The 14,704-nt window shown below is 38.7% G+C and overlaps 1 protein-coding gene across 1 annotated transcript in view; it reads right to left on the bottom strand.

Annotated features, from left to right (window-relative positions):
- Positions 1-3,370: 3,370 nt before the first annotated feature.
- The window catches only part of gnb1a (guanine nucleotide binding protein (G protein), beta polypeptide 1a), a 43,698-nt gene continuing 32,364 nt past the window's right edge, over positions 3,371-14,704 (bottom strand). Inside the window, exons 5-11 of the mRNA XM_046056285.1 lie at positions 12,127-12,190; positions 11,110-11,272; positions 9,819-9,885; positions 9,137-9,338; positions 8,493-8,709; positions 6,151-6,264; positions 3,371-5,602 (exon numbers count right to left, since the gene is read on the bottom strand). Coding sequence (XP_045912241.1) covers positions 6,158-6,264; positions 8,493-8,709; positions 9,137-9,338; positions 9,819-9,885; positions 11,110-11,272; positions 12,127-12,190 — 820 coding nt within the window. The 3' untranslated portion in view covers positions 3,371-5,602; positions 6,151-6,157. The remainder of the gene's footprint in view (positions 5,603-6,150; positions 6,265-8,492; positions 8,710-9,136; positions 9,339-9,818; positions 9,886-11,109; positions 11,273-12,126; positions 12,191-14,704) is intronic.

The following is a 14,704-nucleotide window of genomic DNA, read 5'->3' as shown; positions in this document are numbered from 1 at the left end:
AATCACGGGCTCTCTCCTGGCCGACGTCATGTTGGACGACCCCACCAACCGCCGAACCGGAGAGTCAGGAGAGACCACCTTCCGGTTGGTGGTTATTTATATTTTATTTATTAAAAGTTCTACATGTGAAGTTATCACAGAGAGGCAATTAGAGCTTTTGCCAGTTTGTTGAATAATGATGCAATAGGAGTGAATGTGGTGTGACTGCTCTGCAGGGCCACAATAACTTGCTTGGGGTCAAAGATGAGGTTTTTGTCCCGGGTGTCTGACCTGAGGCCTTGGGCCAGTTGCCCACTTTGTTTGGTTTGTCATCCAACTTTGGCCACATGACAAACTTCGGGTTGTCATCCAAACATGCAGTCCATCCGGCCGTACAGCAATAAGACCTTATTGCCCAACCATTAAACTAGTAGAGTGTGATAGCGCCACCGTCTGGCTCAGTGCAACACAAACGTGTGTCTTCGTGGTTGTTCGTTTTGCTATTCATGCCAAAAGGTTGAATTTAATGAGTTTAAACAAACTACTTGGCGTTTAGTGTGTCGTGCACATGCGCAGTAAACTATGGTTAATAACAATCTATCAGGTAATAATAATGATAATAATAATAATCTTTATTTATAGAGCACTTTTCAAAACAATGTTACAAAGTGCTTTCACAAGAGAAAAGACAATCAAACACATCAAACAAACAAGATACACAGTAAAAGGAAGAAACTTAAGAAATTAAAATACAGTTAAAAGAAAAATATATTAACTAAATAAATAATTAAAATCGACTAAAATCAGGAAAGGCTCTCATATAAAAGTATGTTTCAAGAAGGGACTTAAAAGAGTTCACTGACTCAGCCGCACTGATTTCATCGGGCTGTTCCAGAGCCTCGGGGCCCCGACTGCAAACAGTTTGTCTCCTTTTCAGTTTCAGTTTTCAGTCGAGACTCTGGAATAGACAAAAGACCTCTGCCTGAGAATCTCAAGGTACGTGCTGGTGTGTATGGGACTAAAAGGTCAGAGATCAGTATTGAACGTGTAGCAAGGAGTTTTCACCTCCTAAAATAATGTTACATACCAGCCGTCCATCAATAGATGTTACAAATAGACACATCTTGCTGAGGCTGATTAAAATTTTGTCATGGTGAGACTTTCCATTACAGTGAACAGTGTTGAGTTTTAAAAAGTTACAACAAACTTAATGTATTCCAGTGTTTCAGTGTTTTCCTTCAAATGTAAACCTGCTGGGTTTTAGGCCAAATGATTGCATTAGAATGTTGATTAAACCATTGTTTGTATCCTCTTTGTAATGTAAAGAAAACGGACACATCTTTGTTTAGTGCCAGAAGGACAGTTTTTTGATTGTTTCATTGACACTTAAGATAGGGTGTCAACCATTTTGGAGACAAGCCCTGTTGTTCTCCATGATTAGTTTAGAGCAAAAGACTGTTTATTCCTGTAGATTGAAGGGGGGTTTCACGTCTGGGAATTGGCGCTCTTTTGTTCGACCAAAAGTAACATAGAGCAGTAAGGTACACCCTTCCTAATTGGGTGACGAAGAAGTAACCAAACGACCAATGGCTATGGTCCTGGGCCATTTGGAGGAAAAGACCCGCCCACATACCTGGAGGATATTAACAATTCATTTTGTGAGAATCAGGACTGTAAGCTGTAAATCTGAAAAGAGGAACAACTTTACAGTCCACTGCAGTGTTTTTGTTTCATGTTTGTTCTGTAATGCCATCTTTTATTCACCTATTTTTTAATTAAATTTTCTTGTTAATTTTCATCGGATCCAGCCTCTCCTTTCTCAAAATCTGAAAAAAACCCCCGCAACAACAGACACTGCTGAGACTGACTATATCATTTAAGAACAGTATTTTAATTTTTCTGTCACAAATTATTAATCTGTAGTTTTCTTTAGTGAGTACTGTATGACGAGATACATTACATTAAATCAATATGAAGCATGCAGTGACTGTATGCATTTTCATACTTTCTACTACTCTCCAGTAAAGGTCAACACAGACCAGGTAGTATTTTTAAGCGTATATGAGTAAAAACACAAATTCAAAAACCTGGAGTTCAACAGAGACAGGGGCCGCTCAGTATCTGAGCGAAATGCCCTTTAAAGGTGTACACAGTAGCTCTGCAGCTGTGAGCATGTAACTTCCATTCAAGTTTGAGTTTACTGATGTGAGTTTGAACAGACACATCAAAGGTTGACAACACTCAGACTACAGTTTCGGTCCTCACAATAACTACAAACAGGACCATAATGTGTCCCTTCATAAATGCTGCTGAACAAACTGCATAGCTACCTTCATACAAAAAGAAAGCTACAGCCATTCCCTGCATGTCTGTCACATAATGCACTACTTCTCCCGGAAAATTATCGCAATTACAAATGCTTTGGTATTCTCATGTGTATTTGTCTTATTTGAAAAAGCCTAATCTCAGACATTTCACACAGAACTCCAAAAATGGACTGGACAAAATTATTGGCACGTTTTCAAAATATTCAGAAATGATTGCATTTCAAACATGGGATTCTCCTTTAATTTGTAATTAAATTCAGCTGTAGCAATTCATAGGTGCTGGCAATATAGAAGTCAAACTTGGGGCTGACCTGTAGACACAGGGTACAACAGTCAGCTCGCAGTATCCGTCGCTATCTGAATGGAAAGGGAGGAACACGGAGCTGACACAAATACATAATAAAGCCAGACTGGGGTTTGCCTGAACTTACCTGAGGAAGTCAAAATCCTTCTGGGAGAATGTCCTGTGGACAGATGAGACTAAAATAGAGCTTTTTGGTAAATAACATTATTCTCTTCTTTCCAGAAAACAAAATGAGGCCTTCAAAAGGAAAGAACAACGTCCCTACAGTCAAACATGATGGAGGTCTACTGATGTTTTGAAGTTATTTTGCTGCTCAGGCACTTGATGTCTTGACTGTGTGCATGGTAATATGAAATCTGAACACTACCAAAGACATCTGGGGCACAATGTAGGGCCCAGTGTCTGAAGGCTGGGTCCCCATCAGAGGTCACGGGTCTTACAGCAAAAAGCACCCAAAAATGGTTCAAGACAAAGCACTTAAGAGTTCTGTGGCCAGTTGGGAGAAGGAACCCATAAAATCTTAAAGACCTGGAGCAGTTGGCAAAAGACGACTAAATTCCAGTACAGAGGCATGAGAAACCTTTTTTGCCCCCAAAAGGTGTGCCACCAAACATTAAGTGCACCAATCCATTTATGGAGATGTGTGTAGGTCTCAGATTTGGCTGATATTGGGTGCCCATATTTTTATATTTTTATTTTATTTTTATATTATATTTCATGACTGTATGTAGACAATGACTGTACAGAGAAGCCAGGCTGATTCAACAGTGGATAAGAAATTGTTTATTTGACTTGAACATAATTACAAGGAAACCAAACATTCTGCAACATTCTAGCTTCAGTGGTAACCGCTCTAAGTGAATCACACTCAACACAGTAGGTCATCTCAAACTGCTTTTTATTACGTCTTAAATAACAGTACATTTTAATATAGTTTCTATCTTGCATCCAGCTTTCGGTTGTACACTGACTGACTTTAAAATTAAATACAAAAGGTGAAAAGGGGAGAGGTGAACAGTGGGGGTGCAGAGCTCTACAGTTATTCGATGGAGAAAGAGAGAAAAGGAAAGGGAATTTAATTAATTTTTAATATGTTTTATTTCATTTTATCTTTTGCCAACTCCAGGCCTAACGCACAATTACAGCACAGTTTTTGTACAGAATGTCGCAGAGAAAAAACAGAATGGAAAAAATGTCACTACTGCTAAAGAAAGAGCGTCTGTTTACAAGGAGTAGGGAACAACAGAAAATTCTGCCATTCAGATGCTGCAAGATTTTTTTTTAATTTTTTTTTTATTAAAGGACAGAAAAAAACCTGTTATAAAATGTTTTTCATTGTAAGTGGAATTTTGTTTGCTACAGAAGGAATGAAAATTTATTTGTTCCATTTGAGACTGTGTATGTTTAGGTGAATGAATGTACTTATGCATGTGTGTACAATTTAAACATTTAAGTTACTTCTTAATTTGTGGAATCCCTCCCAAGTATGGACCAAGTAACCGTTTATGTTGCAGGGTTTGCTTCTCAAGTGCATAGCTTTGACATTTTAGTTGAATCATGTATGCACGGAGTAGCCAAAAACAAAAAGAGGAAAAAAAGAAAAGAAAAATATAAATACCATTGTACTGATATATTCAACAGGTTATTTTCTTAAAGAAAAACATCAAAGGACTTAATTCCATATGCACCTTTTTAAGCAATTCTACAGCATGCGATTCTAAGAGATAACCCACCCATGGCAGACAACCAAAATCTTTTTTTTTTCGTTTTTAACTTAAAAAGTTTCAATATCATTATTTTCAAACATTGATTTATACAACATGTCATTCACAGAGTAGTAACTGCATTTCCAAGCACGGAATGGGCACCTCTGTTAAAAGAGAAACGTCCGGGCTATTGCAACCGGGCTAAAGTGGAGGTACTCCCTACCCGACCAAATCACATCACCGGTCCAAACCACGGGCAACAGAAACCAGGGAAAACAAAACTAAATTAAAGGAGAACAAAATGAATAAAAAAGGGGGCAGGGTGGATTATGATCCGATGGGTTAATCCTCATTTAATTATTCTACACTGTCGCCAGACGAAAAGGTGTAAGAATGGTTAAAATGGTTTGTTTTTTTTGTTGTTTTTCGTTTTAAAAACGAGCATTCATTATCATAAACAGCATGTGCTTGGTTAGTTAACCTTTTTTTTCTTTAGACATTATTCTATATATGCAAAGTTTAATTTTTGTGCAAACAAAGATTTGTGTACTACACTGGAAAAAAGGAAACAGTAAAAGTATCATGGGGCTAAATATACAGAAGGGCCAGAAGTGGCTTGAGGACTCCCTGTTGAAGCTCAATTCTCTCACTTTGTTCTCCAGTGGGATAAAGCTGGATTTTAAATGACATGGAGGTTATTTTAGTTGTGAACTTAAAAACATTCTTTAAAATGTGTAAAGACTAGAAAATAAAACAAAGCTTTGATCCTCATTTTAAACATTACCTGACAGTTCACCGATCTACTTCTCTTAAACAAAAAATAATAATGAAAACAATAAAGAAAACAAAAAATAAACATGGCCAAAAAGCTATTAAGAGTTAAATCACTGTCATGTAATAACCTTCACTCAGACCTGTATATAATGAGGACGCAGGACATGTTTGCTTGTGGTGGCGGCAGCGGTGGGGGGGTGTTTGTATTTTCACTTACTACAATACCAGACCATGGTCATGTGAGGAATGCACAATTTTCCCCTCCGTTCCATTTGGAAACCACTTAATTCCTCAAGCTTTTTTTTGTTCCTTTTTTTTTTTTAGCTGAATGAGTGACAGACAATTGTGCTCTTTTAAATGAGAAGGAGAAAGAGAGAATTTTTGCCCTTGATAGTTTTTTGGGGTGTTTGGAGTCAGTATCATGGTGTTTTTGAAAAGATTGGATATGCAATAAAATTGAACATTGTGATGTTGGAATGGTCTTCCACTCAACTTTGGAGTCCATACGCCATCTGGAAACAAACAAACGAAAATACATTTTTAGATTACAATTGTTCAGCAAAATCACTCATTGGTCAAATGAAAATTAAAAAAAAATTTAATCAAAAGGTTGATAGTGTGAATATCTGTTTCTCTCAGTTCTTTTATTAACAATTACAAATATTCACAAACTGCAGACAAAAACTGCTCACTCATTTATGCACGTATTTGTGCTCCAAACTCAATACTACATCACTTTTTTACAGATTTGACAAGAAATTTCTGAAGCTATAAGAACAAGTAAAGGCAGCTCAGGCAGAACCGTTACAGGATGGTAAAACAACTGGAAAAAAACATTTTTCATCCAGTGGAATTTAACACAGGAGGCCTCAAGTAAGACAATTCCATTGTGTGTGGCTGATATTATGTTTGATGTGTTGCACCTTCATTCCCAACCCCCAGATGGCAGTAACTGCAAACTCTAGATGAGGTTCCATGTAGCTTCCATGGCGACGTTACTAAACCAGTACTGTGACGGCCGTGCACTGTTGCACATCAGACCTCTCAATTCATCATTTACCTTCAGACTAGTTCCAGATCTTGAGGAAGCTGTCCCAGGACCCTGTTGCCACTGCCATGCCGTCGTCGGTCACACCCAAGCAGCTCACCCGGTTATCATGACCAGCCAGGACACCTGCAGAGACACCAGAGGCTGAGACACAGCAACACGCTCGCTCTGTCTGATGGATACCGCATTCTAGGTAAGACTTGGATATAAAGACTGAATTATTGGCCATCAGAAAGTACTGTAGGTGACTAAACAGGCAATTGAGAATTTCTATATTAATGACCCTTCTGTGGAAATCTTGTATGATTCCTAAAAAAGGTGAAACATGGGGAATAAGGTGAAAAAAGGAGGAGGTGAAGCTGGTTCCAGATGCCACTATCTGAGCTTTTAGATGATTATTAAAGGCTAATACTGACTCAATACAATAATAATCAACATTCCACCCACAACTGAGTCAAATAAGTGTGCATTTGAAATAGCCTGCTCACATGTGGGCCTCCTCTGATCCCTATCCAACTATTCAGTCATAGCTGTAAAGTATTCATGCCTCTACAGGGGCTCTTCACTGCTGATGCTTGCTGCTCTCCCAGATGTATATTAATGTCTTTTAGACTGTGGAAATGACAATGGATCTTCTCCTGTTTTGGCTCATACAGACATTTAACATGTCAAAGTACTACTTCACACTAACAAGCAAAAATGCATATATAATACTACAACATGGTGTTTGTATGGTCATGTGTGGCACAATGTGAAGCCCAAGGTCAACTGTATTTTCACATTTCAAGTAGAGGCACTGCATGGACATACTCCTAAAACAGCAACCACCAATGAAGAAGTTACTTCCGTTGCAAATAAATGTTCATCTTTGATTTTTGACCAATTTAAAAGGAGGGTTACCATCTGAAATTTTGTCCAAAACCTGCTCTTTTATACCCAATGGCTTTTCCCTGAATATACACTTTAAACAGAAAAGGCCATTTAATGTGCCGATAAAAAGTATTCACAAACCCAACAAAAGCAAATATCTACAAATTTTTTGTACAAATTCACATGTTAAAAAAGTATTTGGTCCATTCAAGTCAATACCAAGTAGAAAAACAGCTGGCAGCAATAATGGCCTTCATTGTGTTTAGACAGGTCTGTATAGGAATTTTCAAGTCCTACCACATATTGTGGATTGATTGAGGTCTCCGATTTGGCCGCGCTTGGCCACTCCAGATGCAGCTTTGGCTTCATGTTTAGGGCTGTTGGCTTTTGTTGATGCATTCATGTAACACTCTACCTTCATAAGCCTTGCCAATGTGTTTCTACTGATGTGTTTGACTTGCACCATTTAGTGAGATGGCTAAAAAGCTAACTTTTGTTGAATCATATACAAATACATTCCCTCCTATTTTTTTAAATGATTATGTATCAACCCAAATAGCCCATGAACTTAGAAATTGTAATGGAATATAACTAACTTTAAACAGCATCTTAAAACGGATGACAGCAAATCAGTGTTTCACCAGGGTGACGGGCTTCGGTGTGTGTGTTTACACAGAATGAAGCAGAGCAAGTGCAGGTGAACTACTGAGTTGACGACAACTCGTTACGTTACATAATGCTGAAATTCAACAGTGGTGCCGCTGTTAACAAAAGGGTGCGTTGGTTTTATAACAAAAGACAAAAACAGTGTCAATAATCTTTTTATTTCGATTAACTTGCTTTTATCGTTGGAAGCCAAAATCTAAATAGTGATTACAATTTGATTAATTGCACAGCCCTACACCCAATGTGTCTAATTTTCCAAAAACTAATAAAGTGACAGCCACGCCCACTTTCTGTAGTAACTGGCCAGGTGCCCAGATGTGTGAAAACAAAGCACTGTGTCCCTCCACATTTCACGTTTTTCTTCCTCCACTGCCTGCGCTCACTGTTGAATTGCACCACTTGGCTTTACTTTAAAGGCTGTAGTGGAAGGTGACTAAAACCTGGATCAAGTTCTAAACAATGGTCGGGACAGATATACTCCGTTTCTCCCCACACCTCTGCTCCACATTTTTGACTGGGGCTCACACTGAACTGGATATTTATCAGTACCACTGTGATAAAGCAGACCTGAAAATATTGACTTCATAACATATTTGGCCAATTCCAAAAAACAACAAAAATAAAAAAACTTGGGAGGTGAAAAACAACATCAATTGCTTGTTTAGAAAAGGATTATTGTTGAAAGATTCTTGGCCGAAGAGCTGCTAACTCACCTAAAATATGGGCCGTGTCTATTGGACATATATTTTGGTACAGAAAAGTACATCAGCACAATACCTTCATCTAGCCCTGCTGTTTTGGGCTGCATGGTTGCTTACCTGCACGGTCAGCCTTCAAAGTGTCCCAGACATTGCAGTTAAAATCGTCGTAACCGGCCAGCAGTAGGCGTCCACTCTTAGAGAATGCCACGGAGGTGATACCGCAGATGATGTTGTCATGCGAGTAAACCATCAGCTCCTGGTCAGCGCGCAGGTCAAACAGCCGGCAGGTAGCGTCGTCTGAGCCCGTGGCAAAGGCGTTGCCATTGGGAAAGAACTGCAACAATGTTCAAGGGAAGTTTTCAGTCTTTTCAGTGCATTCATCCTACTTTAGAGTGATTGTGACAAATTGTAGTATGCAATGAACAATGAAATCATGGTGTTTCTTCTTGTAGCATAGATTTTGCAGGAGGAAGTTCCATTCAAATGCATTGCAAGGACTTTGTCTCAGCTATAAAACACAATTAATACAGCTTTGACAGGAAAACATTGAAATGCTAGGTCATTGTAATGGTCAGCATACGCAGACCTTCATGATTTACATCTTGACTTGCAATTTGCTTATAAAACTGAATGTGACTGTATCTCAATGACCTGAGACTTGCTCAGACAGACGTGACATGGACATGCTTTGAATGACTTGAGACTTGACACCCTTACATGATTAATATATCAGATGTAAGAGAATGTGTGTCTGGCCTTACGCAGATAGCATTGATGTCTGACTCGTGGCCAGTGAAGGTCTGTCGGCACATTCCTTCTCTGATGTCCCAGAGCTTGGCCGAGGCATCGCAAGCTCCAGACACAAACAGCCTGGTGTCGGGCGCCAGAGAGAGACTCATGACATCACCGGTGTGACCAGCGAATGTAGTTGTTTGCTGGCCAGTCTCAATGTCCCACAAAGCACTGCAAGAAAGCAGAAACACCAATGTCAAATTACAGGTGCAAAATGCTGCACAACATCTAGAGCACTTTGAAATTTGTGTCATTGCTGTGATGCAGGTGGCTGTATGAAGTGTGTCTAGCCTACGCGGACTCAGCCCTTGGGGCTTAAGGTTGACATGGCTTGCAACAGTAGCTCACTGGGAATGGTAAACAGTGCAGATTAAAAATCTCAATATTGACCTGGGATACTAACATGGCTATAATGTTTCCAGAAATGTCACTGACAAGCAGAAAAACCTACAGAGGGTAGACAAAATGTACAAACACCTTACAATATTATTTAAATAAATACAAAAGCCTTGCAATTAATACTATAATTGAAGTTTGTATTGCTCAATCTTTGATTAAATTGTGTTGGACAGGTGACAACTGTGATTTTGGAGGCTGTACTTTGTGGTGATGCTGGATTTGACAGTAATGGGGTACAGTATCACAACTCACCAGGTGGTGTCTCCAGAGCTGGTGACAATCTGGTTGTCATCCAGGAAGCGACAGCAGGACAGGTAACCTGACAGGAATCAAACACATTGACTGAATAAACCATTTAGGATGGACTATCTTTTCGATTGTGCTACAGCGTAGATGCTTCCTTTCCTTACTGTCTGCACAGAGGAAAACATTCAATTCCAAATCATCATCACACCCTCAGAGAATACTGTGTGCACTGGATATGGGGGAGATGAATTGACTAATTCAATACCAGAAACAGAGAACCAGCTTTAGGGTATCTCCTGGTTCATGCCTTACTTCCATAATTCATCCTTCACTAGCTGGCAGAGCGTACATACCCCTCCCTCTAGCAGGGGAACTAGAACTAAAATGCTGACACACTTCCTGCATCATGTGACACTGATCAGATGAATGCTCCTTGCCTAAGAGCTCAACACTTTCATGAGTTTGAGCTGGGATACGGCTCGACCAGCTACTGTTTTTATAAAGACAGACACACCATGTGACAGGCTTGTCTTGGATGTGAAGATAATTATGCTTACACCCGAACATGAGGCTGACAGAGAAGAAAAAACAACAACAACAACAATACTGTATATCAGCAAGTAATAGAATGACTTATAGACTATATGATTTAAAAAATATAAGATTTAAAAAGAAAAAAAAAGAAAAAAAGAAAATACACTCACTCGAAGCGTCATCCTCACTACCTGATAAAGCTGAGTTTCAACCCGTATTTCAAATTAATTGGGTGTTGGGTATAATCTCCTCTCCAACCAAACGAAGAGAGAAATTGAAACTTGAGTGTGTATAATTAGTAAATATCAGCAGGCACAACTGAATGTTAATGACTGACTAATCTAGAGAATTCAGTATTCAGTCGAGGCTGCGTTTTTATTGTTGCTGATTGAGGGCCCCTCCTCTCTAGGCCTGTGATGCCTGAAACCTCACTGGGTTAACTGATGTTTTGTAGTTAGCCATAACCCAAGTTAGATCATCATGCTTGATGCTAAATGCCTTCTTAAAAACTTTCCACCAGTGCCATTATACACTACATGGGTGGTAGAGAGGGACAGCTTTAAGGGAACTAAGCTGTATGTCTATATATGACAGGTCAGCACTGAGGCATTAATTACATAAAGCTATGCGAGTCTGGGTTCCTAAGACAACTTTATTGTCCAATAATGTACAGAATCTTTTCAAACTACGAAACACTTAATAGTATGCATTGAGTACAAGTACAAATATGAACTATTGGTAGATTGATCTGTGCCCAGCCTACCTGTGTGTCCGGCCAGCTCACGGCTGACACGCACATTTCCCTCACGGGTCTTGAGGTTGTAGATGGAGCAGATGTTGTCCAGGCCTCCACAGGCAACATAGTTCCCAGAAGGGGCATAGGCGCACGTCATCACCCAGGAGGAGCGCAATGGGATAGCGTGGACCTGGAAGAGAGGAGGAAGATTTAATATTAGATTGTATGCAGTGACAGATGGGAGCTAGAGGGGAGGGCATGTGACAAAGTCTGTCCGTAATATTAACTTAACCTTTCAAGGGCACAATACCCACTATAAATAGAATTACTTTGTGAACTGCTATATAATGAACTCGGCACTTTGTCAATCTAAATGAAACTAGCTGCCAGAAATGATGGAGTGATGATTATTTGATAGTGACTTTGATGAACAGGTAAATCCAACAGTTCTCCTCACAACCATTTACTAAACGAAGCCTTGTTAAGATTTGGAAGTATGATGAAAGTCAACCATACACATGTTGTCATGTTTATACTACCTCATTCTGGAATCAATTAAGTCTTTTGTATATCCAGGTTGTTTAAATGTTTTTATATCTTGGATTTGCACTGGTGCAAAGAGACATTTGACATTCCGACTGGTTAGCAATAAGACTGAAGATTAAAGCATGATGAGGTCTGAGTTTATCCAACTTAGTATCACAGGAATTTTAACCTCAGAAGCCAAAGGTTGTTTTTGGCTTGTTTGTTCTACATCGTGCTGCCTTTGGATAACCTGACCAACTGATATTCTATGATGTCATCTTATCAACTAGTTTTACTACTAGGGCGCTATTCAATTTGATGCTGACATTTGTTTTCATTGCTCCGTAGCCATAACACTATAGCTTGGAATTATTTGAGTCAAACTCATATGTTTGTGCACAGAATGATTAAAGCTAAACAAACTGCATGCAACTTTTTCTTCAAAAGTAAGAATGAAAGAAAAAACAAGATTACAGGCCGTTGACATTGTTTCAGTTCTTTGGAATATCGTGTTTTTACCTTGTTTGTGGTATAGCTGTCCCAAATAATGAGTTTACCGTCCTGGGAGGCGCTGACCAACAGCCTGATGAAAAGAAAGAAAAGACAGCTTAAACTACAGAACAATTTAAAATGACCATTTCCTTAAAACATGAGGAAAATTTGAACACGCAGACATCAGTGTTTCCCATACAGTGATTTATTTGTGGCAACACAATATGAACGCCACATATTGATTTTCCAATTTTTTTTTTTTTTTTTTTTTTTTTTACTAGGCCTATTTAAAATTGTATTTGATTGCAGAATTGCGTGCAGTGCATATATTTGCTTAGCACCCCCTCTCGCTCCCTCTCTCAGCAGTGAATAAAAGAACTTGGATTCGCTAATAAACAAGTGTCATGCCGAATGGAGTTTAAGAAGCCAAATGATGTTGGTAATGAATTTAAACGCTTTAAATTCAGTACCTGTACACCAGAAATGTGCCACAGCATTATTTTAAAGTTGCTACTCAATATCCCAATTCCACAAATGGTCAGTGCTGATCCTAAAATGCATACTGATTAATTAGGGGTTAGGGTTAACGGCTTAGCAAGGTGCATCCATAATTCACAGTAACTGATGTTAATTGGAATGCTAATTTTGGCTAATGAAAAAAAAAAAAAAAAAAAATAGAGGCTTCAAACCAAAATATACTTACCACAAAAAATTTACACTCAACTCATTTCATGTCATTTAGTACAACCAAACAAGACACTGAACAACGCTGAACAAGATATTTTTAGGCGAAGAAAAGGTTACAATAAACTTTCATGATCTAAAAACACAGTGAAAGTTTTAGGACAAAAACACAGACAGCAAAAACAAATTCACGGCTATTTAAAAGTACAACGTGCCATGGATAAGGATTGCTATACCTCTATCCTCTTGACGGGTGGCTGTGGTAGTGACTTCTCAATCATAAGGTAGCCACGCCGTAAAGCATACCCTGCTCTATAGTCTATTTTACTCGAAATGGGACCACAATTTACAACATGAACGTCATGCTGTATTGAAGACACTTTATTGACTTTAATGCTGACTCCTCACTGTTCTTAACTTGCCGGGAGGAAAGTTAGTTACATCAGTTAAGTTACATACGCACACACTGGGCTGGGCAATAAAACAATAATGATAATTATCACAATATAGTTTTCCTCAATAACATAACAGATGTTCAATATATAGTCAATAAATATTTGATTTCATTAATTAGAATCACAATCGAATTAGCACAACATTTTTCTATTAAGATGTTTATTTTGTTGAGGCAAAGGGACAAATAATTACTAATCATATTTAAAAAAATTTTTTTTAATCATAATTGTTTTGAATGTTCTACCTCAGATTTGGCATCAAATGTTTGTCACGTTCTGACCATAAAGTATAGTTTAAAAACACACAATTAACCATCTGGCCCTTCAATTTTCATTCAGGGCAAAAATTTGCCTTTACACTTGAAAGAACGTTAAAAACACAAGTTATGTATGTGACTCAATCTGCCTCTGCACAACATAAGTCAGTAGAGAGTAAATGGAGTGAAATGACACAAAAAAGTTTTTGACATTGGCATGTTATTCATTCGCTATTTTGCGATACATGGCCTGGCGGAGATCTGCGCTCTTCTAGTTCTAATAAGAGTCAAACCCTGTTTTTGCATTCTAGAGACAGCTCTCAGGTACCTCTGAGGTTATGTTCTCTTAACTGGATGAATCCAACAAGAGTAACCACAGTAAAGGTCCCAATGCACATAGGAACAAGAAAAGGAGTGAGCACACCAAGGCCTGCTGGGACTGTGCAAATCTTAACTACCAGGCTGGCGGGAACGCGCTCACATGTGCACACTCCAGCAGATAATGAGCCACGGACAGAATGGCCTGTGTTGGGAATTTTAGACTAAAAGGAATGGAAGTATAAGCTTTCCGGCCTTAACATGAACACATTAATCTCAAATAATCAAAAGCCGAGGATGATGTCAAAAGAAGCAAACTGTACCAACTTCAGATTAGCTTAACTTCCAGTGTATTGTGAGGGAGCAAGCAAGTGTCAGCTGGGAGAGGATGAACCAATGAGGTGAGATGTTCACTTTCTAGTCAGAACACAGCTCTGTCATCCACAGGTTTGGAACAGACAACCGATTTTGAAAGATGAACCGATTAAACAACATCCACGTATTTATTGCTGTTATTTCTGAAAAATCAGATTTGAAATCACAATCAATTTAGGACGCTCATCACTCAACAGGTCTGTTTGAGTTACTGTGATGTTGTCAAACACAAGGAGAAGAGTGTGTTGAGCTGAACAAAATCATAGCCAAAGTAAATAGCAGCAAATGAACAAAGGAAAGCAAAAGATGTAGCCATACACTCAATTTCTTCTAATTTCTGCCATTCTTGTTATGAACTTCAGCTAATGTAAACAGCTTCCAAGCTAAACCAAATGCACCATGTTGTGTGATGAGTTCAAGCGTACAACTTTGGAGGCTGGAGTCCATGATGAGTCAAAGCTTATGCGAGAAAATAATTAATGACCTAAATCTAAATTCCAAACAGTAGAAACACAA

The sequence above is a fragment of the Micropterus dolomieu genome, linkage group LG08 (genome assembly GCF_021292245.1).
Source record: "Micropterus dolomieu isolate WLL.071019.BEF.003 ecotype Adirondacks linkage group LG08, ASM2129224v1, whole genome shotgun sequence".
Classification (NCBI taxonomy): domain Eukaryota; kingdom Metazoa; phylum Chordata; class Actinopteri; order Centrarchiformes; family Centrarchidae; genus Micropterus; species Micropterus dolomieu.
Note: the sequence above shows the minus strand (reverse complement) of the source record. Positions and strands in the feature narration are given on the sequence as shown.